Source organism: Schistocerca americana, chromosome 1 (assembly GCF_021461395.2).
Source record: "Schistocerca americana isolate TAMUIC-IGC-003095 chromosome 1, iqSchAmer2.1, whole genome shotgun sequence".
Classification (NCBI taxonomy): Eukaryota; Metazoa; Arthropoda; class Insecta; order Orthoptera; family Acrididae; genus Schistocerca; species Schistocerca americana.
In genome coordinates this window covers 438,653,613-438,678,904 of record NC_060119.1, presented here as the reverse complement: position 1 = coordinate 438,678,904, position 25,292 = coordinate 438,653,613, and the positions used below count along the sequence as shown (strand labels likewise).

The 25,292-nt window shown below is 44.3% G+C and overlaps 1 protein-coding gene across 1 annotated transcript in view; it reads left to right on the top strand.

The window, feature by feature from the left end:
- Nucleotides 1-25,292, top strand: part of LOC124559675 — a 766,753-nt gene that overhangs the window by 603,325 nt on the left and 138,136 nt on the right. Inside the window, exon 4 of the mRNA XM_047130913.1 lies at nt 16,022-16,416. Coding sequence (XP_046986869.1) covers nt 16,132-16,416 — 285 coding nt within the window. The 5' untranslated portion in view covers nt 16,022-16,131. The remainder of the gene's footprint in view (nt 1-16,021; nt 16,417-25,292) is intronic.

Below are 25,292 nucleotides of genomic sequence, written 5' to 3'. Positions count from 1 at the left end.
ACCGAGACCAGCCCCTTTTACTTATAACTCACAAGGTGCAAATGCCTTCAGCATGTTCATTCCTATTTTCATTAGTTTCTTTTCTTTTTATTATTTCATTATGAGATAATTTCCGAGGGTAGGATTTTAGTTTGAATAACGCTGTTAGGTTGTATTTCAATGAATTATTGTGGTCGTACACTTTTTTTTTTTTTTTAGGAAACAAATCCTCTGTTGCATAAAGAGTTCTACGGGACGAAAATAATGTTTCATATATCCGGTATCCGGCTAGCGTAACATTATTATCTAAAGAACAACATTACAGCGTAAATTCAATCGCAGAAAATACAAAGGAACCTTACTTAAATTTTCTCATTCCGGCATTCATCATTATTGTCGTGAAATGTGACTGGAAACATTCACCGTAACATTTTTCATAATGGGGTTACGGCCCATGCTCGAATAACAGATGAGGCTCTGCTTTGTCAGCAACTACGCTGAGTGGCCTTTGTCGTGTCTCTCCATCTACATTCTGCAAGCAAAAAGAGTGGCTGATGTAAGGGACAATCTAAGCGAAGGGCGTACTCTGATATACACACTGGAATGCCCTACTCGCCACAATGCAACAACGGGGCTCATGTGTATAGCCCAGGCTTTCTACATGGTGTGCCGGCTGGATTCAATCACAGCTCATTCCCTGTTACTCCTCACCCAATGAAGATACTGCTGCCGGGGGAGTACGTTTGTAACAGGGTAATTCAAACTGAATCAAAATTATAAACATTATATTAACATTTGTGAAACGTGCCATTCCTTTTGATTTTCAGGTGACCAAATACTCGTTGTCAGACCGATGCTGTCGCAAATCGCAGAGCAATCTCAATGTTGTATCGTGACGCTGGGACGTTCCTGCTTAATTTATTTGTCTGACGGCAGAAAAAACGTGTTCACAATAAAACATTGACACAGACGTAGCTTCGGCTGCGCTGCTATTCTAACCGACCCCACCCATCTCCCTGCCACAACTTTATTTTCAAACAGAAGTTTAAATGGAAGACTAATTTTACATATCAGCAGTGACTTAGATCTCCTTTAGAGAATACGGTTGTGATTGAAGCATTGATCTGCCCGCAAATTCATACTTGTCTCTAATTCTCTGAGTACTTCGTGCTCTGGTGCTGGATTTGTTCTCTGTATGTCTTTGTACGCAAATTCCAACGCTGTTGGCAAATAAACTGTTAGCACAATTTCAGGTGATTAATTTAATTTTTAGCAAACATTCTTCCATTTTGACACAAAATTATATACTGCTGCTAACGCTGGCAGTGTCACAAAATTGGTAACACACTTAAATATAGTACATGCACATCTTTCTCAAACTGTGTGTAGAAATCAACTACTGCTTTCGAATTGTGCATGATATGAGCTTAAATGGTGACACTCTTGAACACCCTGAATGTTTAATATTACGTTAGTTTTATCTTTGAACTTTTCACTGTAAGAATCATTTTTCTAAAACAATATATATATTCACAGGTTTACACATTAATACTCAGTTAACTTAGATATTGATGTAATTGAATAAGAGCAGATCTATCACTATGTCAAAACTATTCATAGTGTCATAAAATATGAAGGCTGTTTTCTTTCAAGATCCAACCGGTCACGAAATGGAAAACTGAAAATCTATCAGCAACAGCAAGCTACCTACTTCCCCACATAGACGTGTGGTAACAACTTCGCATTACCCTCATCGTAGAGGGCATCCACCTGTGGCTTCCACCAACTCTATTCTCTTATCTGTAGCTTGTTGTCTGTGCCAGAATGCTCTCCTTATAGTCAGCGTTTCATGTGAACAAAGATATGAAAATCCGAGAAAGCCAAGTCTGGGCTGTACAGTATGTGGTCAAACACTTGCACACAGAAAACGCTGCAGAAACAGCTTTGTTGAAGCTGTAGTGTGCGACCGAGGCTTGTTATGAATTGCCCGTCGTAGACGATTTTCTGAAATCGCTGACAGCCTGTGCTGTGAACACGATATTGCAGTGCCTGTGTTATTCTGACGTACTATGCACTATCGTATTTATCCGTCGACACTGGGCAACCGATTTTTAATTAAAATGCCTCCCCTCTGCATAAGGGATGTACAAGTACATGTTGTAGAAATGTGGATGACGACATATGGAAGTTTGGGTCTGGCCTTGAGTTGGGCTGGGATAGCATAATCCCGACTGCTCCCGATAAGCGGAAAATCTGGCACGAGTCCCAGTCCGACACAAATTTTCATTGTCGTCATTCCATTATGCATCTGATGGTAGCTCATATTCGCTACTGGGAATAAACTTCGTACATTGTGAACATCTGCACGTCCTGCCACAAAGTTCCTGTACCATTGCCGCACTTTGCCGCTACGCGTGACATTTGCGTTATGTGGTGTCATGAAATCAGGCGGAATCGCGCAGCATGAAGAAACTGCATGACAGCATCACTTCGCAATTTGCGGGAGACAATTGTACTAGGCATCTTTACGCTCTCAGTACGGGAAAGTGCGATGCGATGCGATCGACAGGAAGCACTCTGCAACCCATCTGTGCAAAACTTCACCGGTTTTTCTCTGTGGTTTTAATTTCGCGACATATCGGACATTGAAAAAAAAAATAGGCCTCGTATTTTAACAGCATCTTTTGATGTGGCAGTGTTTCAACCAATGGTCCACCTAACTGGGTATTTAGGAATTGAATCATCACTACAAAACATGATTGTACAGGGCGAGAAAAAAATATGGTACCATTAAGTAAGTGCGTTATCAAGTGAAATTGCAAGGCAGGGATTTGATTACATGGTTTCAGTTTGGCACCCATCCTTCTCAGTGCACTTGTGGAGTCTGTCCATTGTTCATTGTAAGGCGCACTGGGCCATTTGGGTAATGATAGAAGCGATGAACTCAGTGTTGCAGTACTTCAGGTCGTCCAAGCTGCTAGATTTGCTGGTATAGAGGCGATACTAGAAAATGCCCCACAGCCAAAAATCGCATGGCGTCAGGTCGGCTGAATGGGATGGCGATGGTAGGGGATCACGTCTACCCACACATCGTTTACCGAACACGTCGTTCAAGTAATCCCAAATCATGTCACTGTAATGGGCTGGGACCCCGTTCTCTGGGGAATGGCAAGTGGTGCGTTCTTCTCCATTAATGTGCTGAGCAGGGCAAAGTAATTACCTCCCCTGTCGGTCTGTTCTTCAAAAAATTAGAGTCCAGTGATTCCGTATTTGCGCACTGCATGCCAAAGATTCAGCTTGGAGGGATCCCGCACGTGCTGTCGAGCTTCCAGGGGGTGTTCGGTCGCCCAGATGACACATTTGTACTTTTCACACGGCCGCTGATGTGGAATGTTACTTCGTCAGAAAACATGAGCAGGATGCTAGACTCCAGGTGCACCATTTCCAAGATAATTTGTCCAGCACTCACACGTACTTGCTTTTCACGTTTGTGAGCTGCTGCACAACCTGCAAGTGATCTCGCTTCATTCATAAATCATGGTGCCGGCTGCTGTGGCCGAGCGGTTCTAGGCGCTTCATTCCGGAACCGCGCTGCTGCTACGTCGCGGGTTACAATCCTGCCTCGGGCATGGATGTGTGTGATGTCCTTAGGTTAGTTAGGTTTAAGTAGTTCTAAGTCTAGGGGACTGATGACCTCAGATGGTAAGTCCCATAGTGTTTAGAGCCATTTGAACCATTTTTGAACCTAAATCATGGTGCAGAATTTTAACCACTGACCCTTGAGATACGTTAGTCTCTAGAGCAAGTGGGTGCGAGGACTTGGTTAGTCTGGCTACCATCGCTCCCTGGACGGGGATGATATTCTCTTGAGTTTGAACAGACCTCTTTCTACCGCTGTTTCCGTTGAAATCATCCTGAACGGACAGTATTATTACAAACATTTCGTAGATCCTACCAATTTTCAGGAGTGATGGTGCATCAAGTTCGTCTCAGGCCTTGAATTTTTCTTGTACGATACTTGAGAACTAAATGATCGCTATCTTCCGTCGTTCCTCAATGGAATATCGGGACGCCACGGTTTAATCTGCGAAAAAAATTGCTGTTATATTTTTGCCTCGCCCTGTATTTTTGAAGATTCTGTTGCTCCAGACTGGCTCCCTCAGAAGCGATGTTGCTGTCGGCAGCAAGTGACGCTCGAGCAGCAGCAGCTGCTGACGGCGGACAGTCGTATTGATCAGACAGCTGGCCGCGCGGAAGAGGACGGCACTGCCTCCACGTCTGCCCCCGCTGGAGACGGCGCGCACAATTAGGCAAATCAGCCGGGCTGGTCTCCTGGGCAGCCAGCGACGCGCCGGCATCGGAAAAGAGTTCCCGGGGCACTCGCGTCGCGGCTCAAAGCCACCGCTAGGGAAAAGCCACACATTCTCCCCTCCCTATTACCGTCGCACTGCTCGCCCGTAGGTGCCCACACGTCTCCGTACCTGAATAATGCAGAAAAAGGGATGGCGGGTGACGCCGACGGGCGGGCGGTTAGGGGAAAAATGAATCCGATTACGTATCAAAAAGAGACGCGAAACAGAGGAAAGGCCATTTAAGGGCTCCCCGGGCGTCGCGCTCGCTGTGGGGGAAAGCCGGGCGTGCTGTGCGTGGATTTGCATCACGCCAAATTTCCTCCTGCCGCAGTATATGCAAACCATGTGGCGCAGCTCTTTGCGGACTGCGGCGCACAAAGCGAAAAGGGGCTGGTCTGGGCAATTATCGGGTTGGGTCGGGCGCCCCTCTGCACACTCCATCCATTACGGACCTGCACTCGCTTGTATAGAATGAGGTAGCGGTACACTTTTTACGACAGTGGGCTCGTATTCGGAGTCACCGAGCTTCAAATAGCCGTCCGGCCATCAATATTAAGGAAATGCCCAGATGGTTCCTTTGTAAAGTACACGGCCTATTTGCTTCCTCATTCATATGAATATAAATTGGCAAAACAATTTACTCTAGTATGAAGTACGAACAATGTCGTAGAAGGCTTGGTGATGTCACACTTGCCTGTCGTCTAAGCGCAACAATCGTATGCAACAGGCTAAGATCTATATTTACATATCTACTCCTCAAGCTACGATACGGTGCTTGTTCTAGTGTATCTTGTACCACTATTAGTCATTCCCTTACCTGTTCCAGCTGCTAATGGAGCTAGGGGAAGACGATTGTCTATATGCCTCTGTACGAGTCCTAATTTCTCTTATCTGGTCTTCGCGATCCTTGTGCAAGATGTTCTGTGCTTGCATTAGAATTGTTTTGCAGTCAGATGCTTCTGCCGATTCTCTGAAAGGATACTTATTGTTGTTCACCACAGCATTCACTTTTGCACGAGATGAACAGATATACCCTATATGATCAAAAGTATGCGGCACCCTCAAAAACATACGTTTTTCATATAAAGTGCATTGTGCTGCCTCCTACTGCCACGTACTCCATATCGGTGACCTCAGTAGTCAATCGAGAGAGACCAGAACGGGGCGCTCTGCTGAACTCACGGACTACAAACGTGGTCAGATGACTGAGTGTCACTTGTGTCATACGCCTGTATGCGAGATTTCCACACTCCTAAACATCCCTAAGTCCACTGTTTCCAATGTGATAATGAAGTAGAAACGTGAAGGGCGACGAACAACACTAAAGCGTACAGGTCGACCTCGTCTGTTGACTCACAGAGACCGCCGACAGCTGAAGTCGGTCGTAATGTGTAACAGGCATACTTCTATCCAGACCATCACACAGGAATTCCAAACTGTATCAGGATCCACTGCAAGTACTATGACAGCTAAGCGGGAGCTGAGAAAATTTGTATTTCATGATGGAGCGGCTGCTCATAAGCCACACATGACGCCTATAAATACCAAACGACGCCTCGCTTGGTGCAAGGAGCGTAAACGTTGGACGATTAAATAGTGAAAAACGTTGTGTGGAATGACGAATAACGGCACACAATGTGGCGATCCGATGGCAGGGTGTGGTTATGGTTAATGCCAGGTAAACATTATCTGCCAGCGTGTGTAGTTCCAAGAATAAAATTCGGAGATGGTGGTGTTATGGTGTGGTCGTGTTTTCCATGGAGGAGGCATGCACCCCTTGTTGTTTTGTGTGGCACTATCACAGCAGAGGCCTACATTTCAACACGATCGAGCACCTGTTCTTAATGCACGGCCTGCGGCGGAGTGGTTACACTACAATAACATCGCTTTAATGGACTGGTCTGCACAGAGTCCTGACCTGAATCCTACGGAACACCTGTGGGATGTTTTGGAACGCCGACTTCGTGCCAGGCTTCACCGATCGACATCGATACCTCTCCTCAGTGCAGCACTCCGTGAAAAATGGGCTGCCATTCCCCCAGGAACCTTCCAGCACCTGACTTAACGTATGCCTGCGAGAGTGGAAGCTGTCATCAAGGCTAAGGGTGGGCCGACACCACGAACTTATATTCATCCAGGTGTCTGGATACTTTTGACCAAATAGTGTATATAGATCTGCATGACTACTGTGCAGTTCACACTTACGTGCCTGGCAGTTTTGAAGGTTCTTTGACTCCAACAGCTATGCAAATATTACTTCTGAATCTCGTGTTAATTTTTTGGTAACCAGTCTTAAGTACCAATGCCATTGTAGGTGTGGGCGTTTTGTGTGTTTTATATCTTGTGGATACACTCTTGCAGTGCACAGTGTTGCTCCTACTCGAGGGCCGTCGTACAGCTCACTTTTAGTTTGTCCAGTATTTTCTTCATCTCGTGTACAAGGTACTGGGAGATTTAAATAGTGTGTTTTGTGTTATACTTTTTTATCATTGCGTATTACAGGCTTCACTATTGTGAAGGTTTTCCACAGACTCGAGCATGATTGGGGAAATCTTAATTACATTATCACGTAGTAACAAACTGCCGGAGAGCGTGCATCCATTATACCAAAATACTCGAAAGTTATCCCTGAACAACCTCCGAAAGTTTGTCGGTGAAGTTCTGGTTCACCCTGTACAAGGTAATTCCATATGTAGCAACTCAAGTGAACACTGACCAGGACTATCATTTGACAGTGCTCTATTCGCTCACTGACAACATTTATTCACAATGTAATGTGTACAAATTCATGTTTTCTTGTAAAGAAGCCACTGCTTAATTTAATTGGCTCAAATGGCTCTGAGCACTATGGGACTTAACTTCTAAGGTCATCAGTCGCCTAGAACTTAGAACTACTTAAACCTAACTGGCCTAAGGACATCACACACATCCATGCCCGAGGCAGGATTTGAACTTGCGACCGTAGCGATCGCGTGGTTCCAGACTGTAGCGCCTAGAACCGCTCGGCCAACTCGGCCGGCTTACTTTAATTATGTTGCATCATTTTTTCATAAAAACATAATGTTATTGACTCTTTTGCGCGTCGGTCGTTTATTCTGGTACCTTTTAATACCAAATCAGATAGACAGAACGATTTTTCTCAGTGTTTCTGTGCGAAGTCCATTTCTTGTGACTAAAACTGTGAAGTTTCCGTAAGGTAGCTATTTCCTTCTATTGCTGCTTAGCAACACATTCGCTCTATCGGCAATGGAATATTCATTGAGTGCACTTGATTCTTCTTTAGTGTGGATACTTCAATTCTATTCTACTGGGCATTGTGTCCCTCGGTTGGTCATTTGCACATCATCACATCATCGAGCTACTCAGCTCTTTAACGTTTTGCTTGTACATTCCGTCGCCTTCTCCGTCGGCTCTGTCACTCTTGTCTCCTTACAGCAATCAGCAATCGCACCTGTTCGTAAAGCCATTTCCCGCGATAACTTTCCATGCTTGCACTTCGAGGTGTATAAACTGGGACATGACTACACACTTTTGTCGAGTAATACTTGAAGGAAATGAACGAACAACAAAGGCCTCGTGAAAAATGTCCGACAAAAATTGGAGAAAGGTAAGCCATTCTGTTGATCACTCTGGTATTGGTGCCATAATTTTGCTTTCCTAATTCCCGTGCCGTTTACATTGAGGAAGACACATTTGCATGGAAATACATCTCGATTCACTTTCACGGAATTCGTAATTCAAAGCTGTGTATAATATCCGAGAGGAGCCAGGCTTGTAGCCAAAGTGCGTCTCATTGGGTGCGGCGAACAGGTGAGCCTTGGAGAGTCCTGGCCGGGCGGTATTAATATTATCGGGAAACGGCGTCTGCAGCAGCCCGCCACACTGGCGTTATTAGCGGCCGGCCCCACGGTACTCCGGACTCTGCTCCCAGCCGGGGATGGATGTTTCCCATTATCGGCGTTTTTGAGCCCGCCGGCGCATTGTCCGCTCGCCTCTTTGTAATCTGGCCGGCCGCTTGTCCGCCGCCCAGCTGACGGCAGTGGGCTGCGCCGCCCCCTCCTCTTTTCACCTGTCGCTCGCGTAATGAAGCCCGCATTCGCGCACGTGCTCTTGGCGACTGCCAGGCGCGCGCTGGCTTATTCACCGCTCGGTGCAGACGTACGCGTCTGTCGCACTGCGCCCGAGGCGATTACGGCAGCGCTCGTCGTAAACGAGACTGCAGGACATTTTGTATTCTGCAGAGTGGGCAAAAAAACGCTGGTCAGATGTCACTGCGCCAGCGTCTCTCGACGCCACGAATCGTACAGTTGTCAGGCTTTCGAACACTGGTAACATTCATAAAGGCATTAGTTCGCGCGACATAAAAATTAAAATCAAATATTTAGTTAGAGTATGATCTTTGACCGAGAAACGTGTGTGGATTTCGCATGTGCAAGTCGGTCATCCACAACTATTACTTGGATTGTTCATGTCGAATAAAACCCGGTGCAGTTGTAATATCAAAGTTCCTTTAACCGTTGAAGGGCCGAACATACCTTAATTCCGTACGACAAAACCGCACAAGTCGTGAAGAAAAACTCACAAGTATATCCAGTAGTATGAGAGAGACTGTGCGGATGAGACACGAAAAATGTCGGTCGACAGTAAAGATTCGAGGTAAACAGGGCCTGAAAGAAATAAGATCGGCCAGCTGAGAGTAAAACTCTCGCTGAAGGTTCCGTACACAGTTAATAGTGTGTACAAGCATTTCATCCATTCTGGGAATCGAGAATCTCACGATTTTTGACTGTTATCGACGTTGATGCCGGCAATATATGGTTCCCAGGGATACAAAAAGGTTTTAATTTCAAGTCTGAAGTCGAATAACAAATGACAAAAGATATATGTTTTCGTATAATGTAATTACAAGTTATCAATTTTCTCAGGTATTTTTCTTTACTTTTACTGTAAAACCGTTCTTCTTGCCAACTTTCTTGACTCTACGTCGAGAGGAAGTACCCTATAGTTTCAAAATATGTAACATAAATGGCCGTATCCTTTGACTGCGTTGGCTTTGAAAGCTGACGATTGTTACAGTATGCATAAATTTCAACTTGATACTTCAACCTGTTCCTGAGAAGATGGACAGACTGATAACAAGTAAAAATTTTTTTTCTTGTGATATAATTACAAATTAACAATTTTCGAATTTTTCCTTTGGTTTTATTGTGAAGTATTGCTTCTTGCTAAATTTCACGATTATAGGTCAACGGGAATTATCCTGTACCTTTTGATAACTGAGTTTGCCGATATCAAAATATGTGACATAAATGGCCATATATTTTGATCACGTTGACTTGAAGCTTCAATTTTTTATACCAACAAGGACCTGTGGACGTTAGTACTAGACATAAATCTCAACATGATATATCTTCCTGTTCCTGAAAAAAAAAGGGTTTTTAACATTCAGACAGGCAGACATATAACAAAGCGATCCTATTTAGGTATGGAACACTAAAAACGCTCCTAAATTCATAAATTTGAACTGCTAAACGGGAAAAATAACCCCGACCTGTTACCACCGTCCAGAAATATGGCACAGACTAGAGAATCTGAAATCACGACATGAACCAAAATGTCAGTTACTCAACTGTTTTAACGGTCCTCCTAGTTTAATAATTTTCTTTAGTGTCCTATTTAGTCTTCATTGAGTATTACAGTAACACCTGACAATCGGATTCGTGTCCCGAAACCCGGCCCGGACAGTGTAAGTGCCTTTACCTAAAGAAAGGGAATTTGAAGTTACAACAGAGTCATATGAACGAAGTGAGTCGTTATTTAAAAATTGCTTATCTGAACAGCAGATCAACATATGAAGCGAACAGCTCCTCATATTAGGTCATCCTGTTTCTATGCAGCATGGCCACCGAACATACCAAGACTCTACAGAACTACATTCATATCTATGTTTACTTTTGTCAAATGCTGTTTCATTGCGGTTTTAATCCAAGTATTAGTTTACACCCCGAAACATGTTGCTTATTTAAAATAATTCAAGTAGTTAACAAATGTTTCGACTGGTAACGGTCTCTAAAAAACCCTTTTCGTATGAGTAATTGGAGATTTCTTCTCTTAACTTACGTTTTTCGAAATATCGTTGAAACTTTGTGCCGCTTCTAAACGTCTGTTGGTCAAATTTTTCTATGTACGGAGAAAGAGAAATTGCCGTCATTATAGCTGCAAACTATTTAAAAAGAAGAAATTAGTTTATTCTGTATATTTCCTTTCTGTTATAAGTTACCCAATCATTTCCTGGGGATACTGAACTTACAAGGATCGTATTTTCAGACAACTGAAGTGTGTTAGTAAAATAATGCTTGGTTTTAATTAAAGAATACCTTGCAAATACCTCGTCAAAAAAGTGGATGTTTTACAACTACTGCACAATACAAATATTCATTAATGGCTCTTGGTATTGCGCCTACCAGTATTCTCTTTTCACAAAAAATAGTGAAAAACGTGAATGTAACACTAGGACAAAAAACACCTCTGTAAGGAGCTCAAGAGGTGTGTATTAGTAAATAAAGAAGTCAGATACATGGATACCCATGTACCCAGCTACCTCCTAGAGCACATTAAATGTGTAACGTAGTGATACTGAATTAAAACAACTTTCTGTTAGGCAACTCCTTCTATTCCACTGAAAAGTATCTTCACAGATACTCTCAAATTTAATGTTTTGGGTTAATTCACAATTATAATTGGCACTGCAATACAGCATGTAATATCATTCCACCATTTTGTACTTAAATTAAAAATACATCCTTTGTCTCATTCCACATTACAGAACGATTCTCCGTGTGATCAAAAAAAGTAACGTTACTCCGAAATGCATCTTCGGCTTAAAAGTAAACAGAATAGAGACATGTAGGAAAGAAGTTTCCGTGGCTGTTTTGAAAAGGTAATCTCTCTGTGTCTGTCTGTCGGTCTGTGTCTCCCTCCCTCTCCTCCTCTCTCGTAGTGGCCTCCATACTACAATAAAAAGTCGGAAAAGACTGGCGCTCTGAATTCAAAGCTTGGGTACTGTAAAGAATGCGTACGCGCATGTACAAAGAAAAGCGGCAAAGTGTAAATAATAAAAAATGAGGTAAAATGCTTAAAATCATTACTGTAGTAGAGTTATTATTTATAAAAATACCCATAATCAGCGTTATAAGCGTAGATTTAGTGATTTCAGTTTCTTATTGAGAAATGTTGTTGATGATTTATTCAGAAAAGGGGAAACACGTATTTAGTTTTCCAAGCGGAGATCAGTCTATTGCACAGGGGCTGGGGAACGCAGCGAGAAAATTTTTTTACGCTTCATGCTAATTGTGGTATACCACGGATCAGTAAAGTTTTTTTAGTTACAAACCTTACAGCTTTTAGATAACTGAAACTAATTATCCAAAAATATTTATATGTGATGTCAGTTCTCTCTGATATGTCGGAAAGGACAGACACTATGCATTGATACACAAAGGAATTACAGACGCAGTCTGCGAAAGGGCATTCATTTAAATCAATTGCTGAGAATTTGTGCCATACTGATAATTGAACCTGGGTCCGCTGATTGCTAGGCAGACGCGCTGACCAATGTGCTATCCGGACACATTACTCGTTTCAACTCCACGGGTTACCCTACCACACCTCCCATCAGACGCAAATTCCGAACTTATCCACACACTACTAACATAGTACCCCTCATCCATTATCCTCGTTACTTGCGGCATTTCGTCTACTTCCGTAAAAGTTCGAGCCGGGTGTGCATCTGCACTGAAAAGATAATTGGACGTCCTCGCCTTAGTTACACATATATGGTGTGTGTTCTTTCGGACATGGCGAGGACTGCAAATGATCTCTTCAGTGCAGGTGCACAACAGGCTCGAACTCTTACGGGAAACGACGAAATGCCGCGATTAATGAGAACAACGGACAATTGGCACTACCTTGGTAGTGTGTGGATAAGTTTGGAATTTGGGTCTGACGTTGGGCGTGTTAGTCCTACCCTAAAGTTGGTGTTATAGGCCCTTTCCTGTTCCTTACCTATATGTTCGTCAGAATAGAGGTCATGAGCGGTGGGCGTTGTGATAATTAAAAGTAATCAAACTGGAATGGACCCTGTTTATTCATCTAACGATGGTACATGAGTGCCTACGTAGGGCTGAGCATCCCCAAGGGGGGTTGCCGTCTGTTCATCAGGAGGTTTGAGGAGAGAGGCAGAGGCTAGAGGAACAACTACTCGGGGCCGAGGTCTGAAGTTAAGAGGGCGCGGAGCTGTTTCCAAGCCGCCCTCGCCACTCCCGGCCGCGTCCCCAAGCGATCACACGACTAGTCTCTGATTGGAAGGTTGATTCCGCCAACGCGCCTTGCTAGTAGCGTACCCTCGTCAGCGCAACCAACCCGTGGGACTAGAGTCTGACCGAGGAGCATGTGGCAGGAATGTGCCGACCAGGGTCTTCCGGCCAGCACCTTCAGCCACAGTATGCCCAAGCCGGTTACGGCCGTACATTATGAATGAAAAAATTATTTAATAAAATTTTATCGGCAATGATCCCTTTTGGGGGGGGGGGGGGGTGGTGTCTCCTCCCTGCACATATACAAACGATTTGTGAGATACATATACAAACGATTTGTGAGACAATCTGAAGAGCCGTCTTAGGTTGTTTGCAGATGACGCTGTCGTTTATCGACTAATAAAGACATCAGAAGATCAAAACAAACTGCGAAACGATTCATAAAAGGTACCTGAATGGTGCGAAAATTGCCAGTTGACCATAAACAACGACAAGTGTGACGTCATTCACATGAGTGCTAAAAGTAATTCGTTAATCTTCGGTTACACTATAAATCAGTCAAATATAAACGCCGTAAATTCAACTAAATACCTAGGAATTACAATTACGAACAATTTTAATTTGAAGAAACACATAGAAAATGTTGTGGGGAAGGTTAACCAAAGACTGCGTTTTATTGGCAGAACACGTAGAAAATGTAACAGATCTACTAAGGAGACTGCCTACACTACGCTTGTCCGTCCTCTTTTAGAATACTGCTGCGCGGTGTGGGATCCTTACCAGATAGGACTGACGGAGTACACCGAAAAAGTTCAAAGAAGGGCAGCACGTTTTGTATTATCACGAAATATGGGAGAGAGTGTCACTGAAATGATACAGGATTTGGGCTGGACACCATTAAAAGAATGGCGTTTTTCGTTGCGACGGTATCTTCTCACTACAGTCCAATCACCAACTTTCTCCTTCGAATGCGAAAATATTTGGCTGACACCGACCTACATAGGGAGGAACGATCACCACGATAAAATAAGGGAAATAAGATCTCGTACAGAAAGACATAGGTGTTCGTTCTTTCCGCGCTATACGACATTGGGATAATAGAGAACTGTGAAGGTGGTTCGATAAAACCTCTGCCAGGCACTTAAATGTGCTTTGCAGAGTATCCATATAGATGTAGATGTACTGTGTCTGGATTGCGCATTGATTACCGTACATTCCTACCAAACAGGAGACTCAGGTACGAATCCTGATCCGGAACAAATTTTCAACTTTACCCATTGATTTAAACAAACGCTGACTCGCAGCCAATGCCTGTAATCGCTTTGTGTCCTAAAAATAAATGTATTGTGATCTAGAGTGTGTTACTGAGTCAACTTTCCAGTAAACATGGATCAGCAAACGAGCCCTTTGTACATAATTCCGAATTCGAAACGTCACCGACATCGATATGAAATATTTTTCTAGTTAGAGCAAATGAATTCCAAGTGCTAATTTTTGTGTTAAGCACTCCGTCTTCAGGCCACAAGTGGCCCATCGGGACCATCCGACCGCCGTGTCATCCTCAGATGAGGATGCGGATAGGAGGGGCGTGTGGTCAGCACACCGCTCTCCCGGTCGTTCCGATGGTTTTCTTTGAACGGAGCCGCAACTATTCGGTCGAGTAGCTCCTCAATTGGCATCACAAGGCTGAGAGCACCCCGAAAAATGGCAGCAGCACATGGCGACCTGGATGGTGACCCATCCAAGTGCCGGCCACACCCGACAGCGCTTAACTTCGGTGATCTCACGGGAACCGGTGGATCCACTGCGGCAAGGCCGTTGCAATTTTTGTGTTAAAGGTCCATCTAATCGTCTTTCTGTTTTTTCTAGCATTATCCCGTATCTTCACAGGGTCGACATGTTTGGGTGGATTTGGCATTGTTAATGGTAGAGGGTGGCCAGATGTCCTTCCTGTTATCACCCCCTCCCCTCAATCCGCCCCAGCACGGAATTGTATCCCATCTGCCTCCGTCTAGTGTTCTTACATGTGAAAGTATGAGAAAATTTTCGAGAAATTTGCGAATCGTGTAACTGAGGCAGGACGTGTATACCAGCCCGATATTCACTAAGTCGAATGTGGGAAACCACCTAAAAGCCAAATCCTGGCTGGCCGGCACACCGGCCCTCATCGTTAATCTACCGGTCGGATTCGATCCGCAGCCGGCGCGCCTCCCAGAATCCCTGAAGCAGTGTATAAACGTTTTCGGATTCTTCTTCTTCTTCTTCTTCTTCTTCTTCTTCTCTTCCTCCTCCTCCTTCTTCTTTTATATATAAATCTCGTTTTGTTCCTTATTGGTCGTTGTATTTGCTCGGGCTGGACGTCCCATGACGCTTGTTCAAGTTCATCGTTGATGCATTCACTCAGTGTTTTTTTTTTACAGAAGGCAGCTATCCATCTGACCGAAAACGAATACAGACCAAAGGCACATTATTTCGCCACTAGTTAAAGACATAATAGGGAGACGTTATAACCCTTGCCGCGCGGGATTAGCCGAGCGCTCTAAGGCACTGCAGTCATGGACTGTGCGGCTGATGCCGGCGGAGGTTCGAGTCCCCCCTCGGGCAAGGGTGTGTGTATTTGTCCTTAGGACAATTTAGGTTAAGTAGTGTGTAAGCTTAGGGACTGATGACCTTAGCAGTTAAGTACCATAAGATTTAAAAAAACAAAAACAAAGAAAAACCAGTGTAACCCTTGAAGTAAAGCAGGACCTTTGCCTTGACCTCAAAGATCAATTCACCTCATTCCCCTAGATTTTTCTCTAGTCATCGCAGAAGTGAAGTGTACACTGCTCTGCTTGATACGATTGAATAACTGGAGCAGGGATATGTTTGTTGTCAAGATTTACGAGATGGATTGAAAGAATTGGTAGCTCATTGCTGAGACGAGAGCAATATTACATCCAAATTCCAGGACAGTACGTGGAACACTTCCTTGCACAGATAGAAATGTACAAAAAGTTCGCACATTCAACGTTGTGTAGGAGTATTGTATGCCTTCGTAAGGTAGGCCATGGATAATATTTGATACCAGTTAGACCGAAACATATTTGAAAAGTTTACGTTTCAAATAAATCTGTACTAACCAGGACAATATTTCATGCTGAAATCAGTGGTGACTCGTAACGACACATTTACGAGTACCTCTCAGACGGTTCGTTTGTAGACTCATGTTTACTGGAATCTTTAACGCTTTGCGTTTCTTCATTGGAGACAGTTTTCGCTGTAATGATACACTGTAAACAAGAGACTGCAGTACTGTCTTACACGCCCCGTAGCAGCACCTTGTGTTTCTTTGTGTCCCACTAACACTAAAGACGTGATAATTGTGGTTTGCAGGCGATTCCTCGCACTGGCCACTGCAGACGGCGCGGCCGTCTTTCGCCGAGCCCAGGTAGACGACGACCAGTGAGCGAGGCAGTCCGCCAGGTCGCAGACAGCCCGCACCAATGTTCGGGCTCAAGTTCCGGTCGTGGATGGAGTCGCACATCGTGCGACCGCGGAAGAAACAACAGCAGCAGCAGCAGCAGCAACAACAACAACAGCAGCAACATCAACAACAACAGGCGGGGTCGGCGGCGGCAGCTGCGGGCCGCGGCGCTAAGGCGTTCGGTGGCGGAAAGGCGTCGGGGGCGGGACCCGGGGGCGGCAGGGGCGGCCGACCTCTAGGCTCCGCGGGCAACTCCCCCAGCAGCCCGGGCCGGGCGCGCAGGGACCGCGAAGCCGCCGCCCAGGTCTGTACTGCGCCCGACAAAATATTACTGACACTCTTGCAAGAGCATACTACTCGCTTTGGGGTGATGTAGGTTCAGGCTGTTGTGTGATCCCCCACCGTGTATGCACCCATCGCATTTATGACGACTTGATCTCTGCTGCGGATACTTTTAAGGACGTGTCTGCATGTATGTGAAGAAATGGCAACTGTTCCTCAAAACCAGAAACCGGAGAAGGCATTGATGCTGGACGCTGAGGTGTGGAACGAATTTGATGTTCTAACTCTTTCAGATGTGTTCCATTGGGTTCAGGGTGCATCGTCACGCTGATAAAATCAACCACCGTCTCCGAGCTGGTCCTCTGCTGTATGCAGTACACAAAATTGTGAAATGTGTTAATATCCTTCCGTATTATGCGTTCTCTTAAACGCAGTAAGGGAACCATCCCCTAACCACGAAAAACACCATCTGCTTCGTAATTCACTGTTAGCACTACACACGATGGCAGGTAACGTTCTCCAAGCATTCGTCAAACGCAAACAACCCCGTCGGATTGTCACAGGGCTTAGCGTGAGTCATCACTCCAAATCACTCATTTCCAGTCATCAGATGTTCAGTGGCTCCGTTCTTTACATAACCTGAAGCGCCACTTAGAACTGACTACATTTTGTGTGGCTTGTGAGGAACTGATCGACAATTTTAACTCATTCTTTTCTACTCACTACGCACAGTCATTATGCTAGCCGGACGGCTGGTAGCACGAATGATTCCTTCTGCTCATTTCGTGCCACCTTTTTTAACCAGCCTCCGCAGTGCTCTGTAGTCCCTGTCTGTCAGCACATTAGGTCTGTCAGGTCTTGCTTTAAGGGTAGTGTTCCTTCTCATTTCTGCTTCACAGTCACACCACCGGCAGTCGGCTTGGCTAGCTTTAGGGAAGTTGATGTGTCTCAGATGCATTTTTTACTCAGATGAAATCCAATGATTTGCCAATGTTTGAAGAACCTGCCCGACCCCTTCTTCAGTTACTGCTTCTCTACTGACAACACAATACTCCCTGCCTTTTGTGACATCTGATTGTCGCTCCGCATTACATAGCGGTGTCCGCATACTTTTGATCAGATAGTATATTCTTATTTTTATAGGTATCTGCGCCTACCCCCTCTACATCTCCTTCCAGCAAATTACCTCCTCTCTGTCCTCTCTCTTGCTCGCATTTCCATAGACTTCTCACTTCTTCCAGTAGTACTCTTTAATTTCATATTTTATAAAGGGTTTTCCAAAATGATTGTTCCAAAATTTTATCACGTACATTTCAGAAATGGGGACAGCAGAAGGGTGCAGGTTTCAGCGTAATGTTCCCACACTCCTAAAGATCGAGCGGAACAGAGTTCAGTGCAGCGCAGGATATCTAAGCGATATTCGAATTCCTCCCATGTCCGGCCTAGCATGTTCTCATTAACAAATTTAATTGCTGTTGTAATCGAGCTCGCAGTTCTTGCAGGTCCTCCACCGGCATGCGGTAGTTATAATACTTCACAAAGTCCCAAAGAAAAAATAATGTACCGGTGTTTTGCGTGGAAATCTTGGGGGCCTGAAAATGAGTCCACCTCTGTCAATCCAAACTGGGAATGCATCGTCTAAAGCCCTTCTAACGATCGGATCGAGACGCAGTGTGGAGGTGCGCCATCCTGCTGCAGCATGATGTCAGGCTGCGGTTCCCCAGCATGTGGAAATGAAAACTGTTTCATTATATAAAGAGCCGAGGTTAGTGCCACACCAGCTAAGAAGAACGGTCTCACCGCGTGTTCATGAAGCAGACTACTACACCACACGATTACCTTTACACTGCCCCGCACAGTTTCCATGCTAAACAGAGGGTTCTCGGAGTCACATATGCTCACCGTGTGTAGGTTTGGACACAAGAAAACAAGCTTAGTCCGTGACCTTCACCTTTTTCAGATGGACTAGCCCATCGTCGATGCGACTCAGTATCTCATTTGTAAATGCTTTACGTTTTGGCACGCAGCTGCTTCACTCTGTATGCATAAAGCTCTATTCTCATGTGTGGCACCCTGTGCTCCGTGCTTGGTGATAACTGAAGCTGTCGAGACGATTGACGAACTGATTGTGTTGGTCTCTGGCTAAATTCCTGCAACATAACTTGTGCCTGGACGTTCAGAACTTGTCCTCTTCATGTCGCTTCCGGATTCTTTGAACGTCGGGCACCACTGTGTGAAGATCGGTCTATTTTCGACCAGACTGGCTATGTCGCCTGCTAACTTAGTTAGTGATATTGTTTATTGCTTTTTCGAAACGATCACTTCCTTTAGTCCTTAATTCATGTAACTAGACGCCGTGTGCTGCTCAACGTAAACATAAGTTTTCCTTTAGTACAGTCTCCTGTCGGTAGTGAATCTACTAAAAGCAGGAGCGTTTTTACGGTTCTGCAATGTATAATGTTTGATAAGAGTTTTGATGGGAGTTTAATAATAGATTTATGCTACTTACAGAAGCGGTTAGTCTACCTTATTGCCATATGAACGACATGGCGATCTGCGAAACTGTCCACAAACTTTCTCATGGAGACAACTGAGAAGAAGAAATAGCGACTTCGGTTTCGAAACAAAAATTCACGAGCGTATGATGAAACGGACATCGAAAGACGGCCATTGTCCCTTGAGTAACAGATCTATAAAATTTAATTTAGTTCAAACAGTAGAGAGAACGTGCACAGCTTCTGAATATTACAATGCATAACTGTATAGCGCCTTTGCAATTGCTGGGCCTGATTATTCCGGAGAAATGTACTCGCTGTTTTACCAGAGGTCACATCACACCCGACGGTACTGAGGTACGGGGATGTGCGCTGGACGAGGCATGACGGGGAGAAAGCACCTCTCGTGACGCACCCACATGTGACACCCAGTACGCTACTTCCGGTGGGGATGCGTTACATACGCCACAGCATCCTTTGTAAGGCGGGCGCGTCGTAACTTACTACTGAGGTGAGTCACGAACTAAGGCCCCTCTTCTGGAAGCCATCTCGTAGTCCTCTACGGCATGATTCAGTTGTTGCTCTCTTCCCTGCAGCTTAAAACTACGAAGTCTACGGCAGCTGTTGGCCCAGAAAACCGTCAGACAAATAACAGCCCATACTTCACATTAAACTTTCACTCTACAGCCGAGTGAGCTCTGACTGAAATTTCCTGGGAGATAATTGCATGCCATCTTTTAACAAAGGCTACACTTAAATCTACCAACTACACGGTGAGCGCGGAGCTAAAGCCAGGAAGCGAATGAAAAGAATTCAATGTTTTCCCCTCTCAACGAAAACTCCGTTGAAGGGGCGACAGTTTGCTTGCAGCCAATGTGACAATCGTGAATGTTCTTCAAAACTTAATTGAGGGGAACGCTGCAAAAATTTATCTGACATCGCGTACAAATACGTATTAACAATTTGTTAAGTTGTTACTGAGTCTGAACGTTCTTTCACTGTATGTAGATGTAGCACACAAAGTCTCTTGTAGGGGGTGGGGGGCTCAATACACAGCACTGCATGGAGAGAGGAGCTATCAAACAATCTTGCGACCACACGTACCGACTAGCATCAGAAAATCGCTGCTTCAGAATGCGGCGAACGGGCTCTTCGAATCTCCCAAGACTGCTACCTATGTCTGAAATGATCTTCGTCTACCAAAACTCGACAACACTTGTTGTCCGCAATCCGCCTCCTTTCACGAGAACCTTTCAGCCACGTCCCAACATTCTGTCCTGCACGTTTTCAGTTATTAAAAAATGCAACTGAACTGATACAGAATCGTAAAGTGATCGGTGCCGGTCGTGTTACAGTTGTTGATGTGTCCAATCGCTAGAACGCCTTCAATTAGTCTGATGTGATATTCAGTTCAAGGACATTTATTGACTGTGACAGTAAAACATGAAGAGCAATTTTCAGCATTTCCAGCAACGACTGGGATTCTCTGTTTTACGCCGCCTTCACAATTCCGTCACATAGTAGCCCTATTCAGACGACACGGTAAATATTGATGATTCTGTGTGTTCTATGTTCCCGTGGTCTAGGATCAGCGTATTTGAAAAGTAATCAAAAGTCTTGAGTCCCGGGATGGAACCCAACCTCTGCTTAAATTCTGAATAAAAATTATGAGCAATGGCGACCGAAAACTTTCTGCATAAGAAGTCACTCCCGTTCTGCCAACGGCCTTGTTAAAAAGAGCGGCAGAGCGGACAAAGGTTCAGGAACACTCTTGCCTTGGGGTGGGAAACTGCCTCTAAAACACGAAAGATCATCAACGGCATGAGGATGCAGAAGGCAATGGAAACCATGACATTAAAGACACATAATGTGTTCAAATGGTTCAAATGGCTCTGAGCACTATGGGACTCAACTGCTGAGGTCATTAGTCCCCTAGAACTTAGAACTAGTTAAACCTAACTAACCTAAGGACATCACAAACATCCATGCCCGAGGCAGGATTCGAACCTGCGACCGTAGCGCACATAATGTGTATCCACTGCAGATGTGGCCCGTAATAGAAAAAGTTTCATAACGATATCTCCATTGCCAGAAGATTCCGGATTAGTCCCCATCCGTATCTCCGGGAGGGGACTGCAAAGGGGATGTTACCATGAGAAAAACATTGAATAACCAAGGAAGGAATAGCATGCAACGAGTAGCAGCATGAAATGTCAGAAGATTGAACGTACTAGAAAAGCTAGAAAATACGAAAAGGGGAAACGCAAAGGCTAAGTTTAGATATCGTGCGTGTCTGTGAAGCAAAATGGAAAGAAGATAGGGATTTCTGGTCACACGAATATAGGATAATATCAAAAGCAGCAGAAAACATTATAACAGGGAGTAGGATTCGTCATGAATAGGAAAGTAGGGCAGAGAGTGCGCTACCGTGAATAGTTAAGTGATTTGCTAGTTCTCATCAGATTCGACAGCAAATCAATGACGTCATCGATAGCATAGGTATACTTCGCAAGCAGAAGATGAAGAGAGAGAGAAAGGACAGAGAATACTGGACGGCTACTTCAGTATTTACAGAGGTGAAAATCTAATAATCGTGAGGGATTAGAACGCCGTTGTAGACGAAGATATACAAGAAGGGTTACGGAAGACTATGTGTTTGGTCGTAGGAATGACAGAAGAGAAGGACTAATTTCAGATGGTAATAGCGATTAACCTGTTTAAGAATAACAAGAGGAGAAGGTGTACTTAGAGGACACCGAGAGACACACATGAAGGTTCCAGATGAATTACATCATGCTCAGAGAGAGATTCCGAAGTCAGGTGCAGTCTCAGCACACAATTCAGTAATCATAAAGAGTAGACTGAAGTTGAAAAGAATCGTCCGCAAAAATCAGTGTGGACATTTGAAGAGGAGTGAACATATCAAGAAAAGGCGATAACAGATGTTGGGCAGACAAACATAGGTAAAACGGAGGTAACTGCGAAGAAACCATGGGTAACAGAAGAAATACTTCAATTGATCGACGAAGGGGGAAATACAAAAATGGTTACGGAAATACAAGAACACAGCAGTATAAATCATTTAGGAATCAAACAAACAGGAATTGCAACGCTTCCAAGGCGAAAGGACGGATTTATGGATAGCCTTGCAGGATTCATAGTGTCAGTTTCCTCCAGCTCCACTTCAGACGTTAGTCGAGTCAATGGCACGTCGTGTTGCGGCACTTATGCGTGCTCGCAGGGCCCTACACGACACACTATGTGATCAAAAGTATCCGGACATCTGGCTGAAAATGACTTGCAAGTTCGTGGCGCCCTCCATCGGTAACGCTGGAATTCAGTATGGTGTTGGCCCATCCTTAGTCTTGATGACAGCTTCCGCTCTCGCAGGCATACGTCCAGTCAGGTGCTGGGAGGTCTGTGGAGGAATGGCAGCCCATTCTTCACGGAGTACTGCACTGAGGAGAGGTATCGATGTCGGTCGGTGAGGCCTGGCACAAAGTCGGCTCTCCAAAACATCCCAAAGGAGTTCTATAGAATTCAGCTCAGGACTCTATGCCGGCCAGTCCATTGCAGGGATGTTATTGTCGTGTAATCACTCCGCCACAGGCCGTGCATTATGAACAGGTGCTCGTACGTGTTGAAGGTTGCAATCGCCATCCCCGAATTTCTCTTCAATAGTGGGAAGCAAGAAGGTGTTTAAGACATCAATATAAGCCTGTGCTGTGATAGTGCCACGCAAAATGACAAGGGGTGCAAGCCCCCTCCATGAAACACGACCGCGTCACAAAACCACTGCCTCCGAATTTTACTTTTGGCACTACACACGCTGGCAGATGACGTTCACCGGACATTCGCCAAATCCACACCCTGCCATCGGATCGCCACATTGTATATCGTGATTCGTCACTCCACACATCGTTTTCCCACTGTTCAGTCGTCCAATGTTTACGCTCCTTGCACCAAGCGAGGCGTTGTTTAGCATTTATCGGCGTGATGGTTGGCTTATGAGCAGCTGCTCGACCATGAAATCCAACTTTTCTCACCTCCCGCCTAACTGTCATAGTACTTCCAATGGATCCTGATGCAATTTGGAATTCCTGTGTGATATGGATAGATGTCTGCCTATTACACATTACGACCGTCTTTAACTGTCGGCGGTCTCTGTCAGTCAACAGACAAGGTCGGCCTATACGCTTTTGTGCTGTACGTGTCCCTTCACGTTCCCACTTCACTATCACAACGGAGACAGTGGACCTAGGGATTTTAGGGAATGTGGAAATCTCGCGTACACACGTATGACACAAGTGACGCGCACCCCTTTCTGCTCTCTCACGACGTCTAATGACTACTGAGGTCGCTGATATAGACTACCTGGCAGTAGGTGGCAGCACAATGCACCTAATATGAAAAACTTATGCTTTTAGCGGTGTCTGATCACGTAGTGTTTTACGCAGGTGTACCAATTTCTTTGGGTCTTCAGTGTACGTTAAAAACTTAATGAGCGGATTGTTTTAGAAAATCACCAAGTACTCTGAAGAATGGGGTGAAAAGAAGCAGGAGATTAGTAAAACTCCTGCTATGTCTTCCAGGAATGATTAAGCTGATCATGTAAAGAGCAACAGACGAGAAATATTTTCAAACATAGAAATATTAAATGTGTAGGACAGACTATCGGACATGTTAGGTACAGTATGCCTGCAGGGATGAAAATGTTAGCTCGTGGCAGGAAGAAGCGGTCTGAAAACAACTGTCGAAAGGATGACGATTTAGAAAAAAGCGAGTTGTTAGTATTTTTGTGTGGTACTCGATTTAGCATTAATTCAATTAGTGCTGTTTTGTTGTGGCCTCTTGCAGAGTCTACCGGCGACGTATGAAGCTTCGCAGCTATTTTCCACCGACCTCTCTGGGTATGGTGTTATCATTGGGTTGGCGGCGTGCCCTTTGATCTTGCTATTCTGAGCACCTTGAGAGCATGCCGGACAAGAGGGTGACTAAAAGGCGTCTTTGTCTGTCGGTTACTTCAGAGGCTCCTTCATTTTAAAATATAATGCAACAAATTCCGTTATTGTACACTGCCTGCACTGTCAAGAAACTGTTGTTTTTATCTTTTAAGAGAGATACCTACAAATACTTCAGATGTCACTAGTGCAAGGTAGTGTAAAACTAGTGCTTGAAAAGTTTACTATAGGATGCCTCTAACAGTCAAGTAGAAAATTGCTTCTGTGTATGATTCTGTCTGACCCCTCTTCTTATCGCTTTTGCTGTGAACGTTAATCGTAGCAAAAGGACTAGGGGCAAACAGTTTTCCTTTTTCTTTTTTTTTTTCTTCAACATAACTGACAGCAGTTAACTATGATGAAATATATCCATTGCTGGGAGTATAAGGAGTATACTGTGTGGATCACTGTGACTGTGAAACCTACGAGGCAATAGGAACCTATAGTACATTTCCAACTAAGACCGATATGCTTCATGGGTGGGCTATACGAGTGAGAAATTTAATATCTGCTGCGTCAGCTAGGTTTGTAGAGTAATTAGCACGCAAACCAATAATTACAATACAGTCATGGTGGAAAATGGTATTGCGTTTTAATAAATTTGCAAACCGTTTTAGGTTATTGTACCTCCGTAGTAAGATATATGAAAAAGGTGATTGGTCGGATGATAGCGATTGAGAAGAAAAGCAATGCTAAGAAATGTGAGGATTTTAGAACCATGATTTCTCATGCCAAAAAACTCTACTGAGAGTGATAAATCTAAGATGTCCCGGAAGACTGGAAAAATGTATTGCAGAGGAACATCTGGATTTGGAAGAAGAAAAGTGCAAGAGATGCAATTGGACTGTTGATCATTACAGGCGAGAGATACGTGGATAGGGAGAGATAAGTTTATACTGTTTTCAAATACTTAGAGAAAGCCTTTGACAGATTACAGTAGAATAAATTAATAGACATTCTAAGGAAGAATACTATCAACTGAAGGGATAGAAGGCTGATTAAGGATCTATACCTACAACATAAAATACAAGTACAGATTGGGAATGAGATGACTGAGGAAAGCTTAATCGGAAGAGGAGTGAGGCAAAGCCGGTGTCTCTCCCTAATATTGGTTAACATATATTTGCAACATATAACACAGAAATGTTTGAAACGAGAAAAAGGAGTGCAGGTTGATGGTACGAGGATAGAACGCACTCGATTTGCAGATGACATGTTGTTTCTGGGAAAGAGCGATAGAACTTTGACTGGTATGTTGAGAGAATTAAATAAGATATGTGAGGAATTTAGAATGAGAGTTAATAAGAAAAAGACAAAACGTATGACGATCAGTGGGAAAAAGGTAAGAACAACTATTAAGAAAGGAGAGGAAGATACAGAACAAGTAAGTGCTTTCACATATC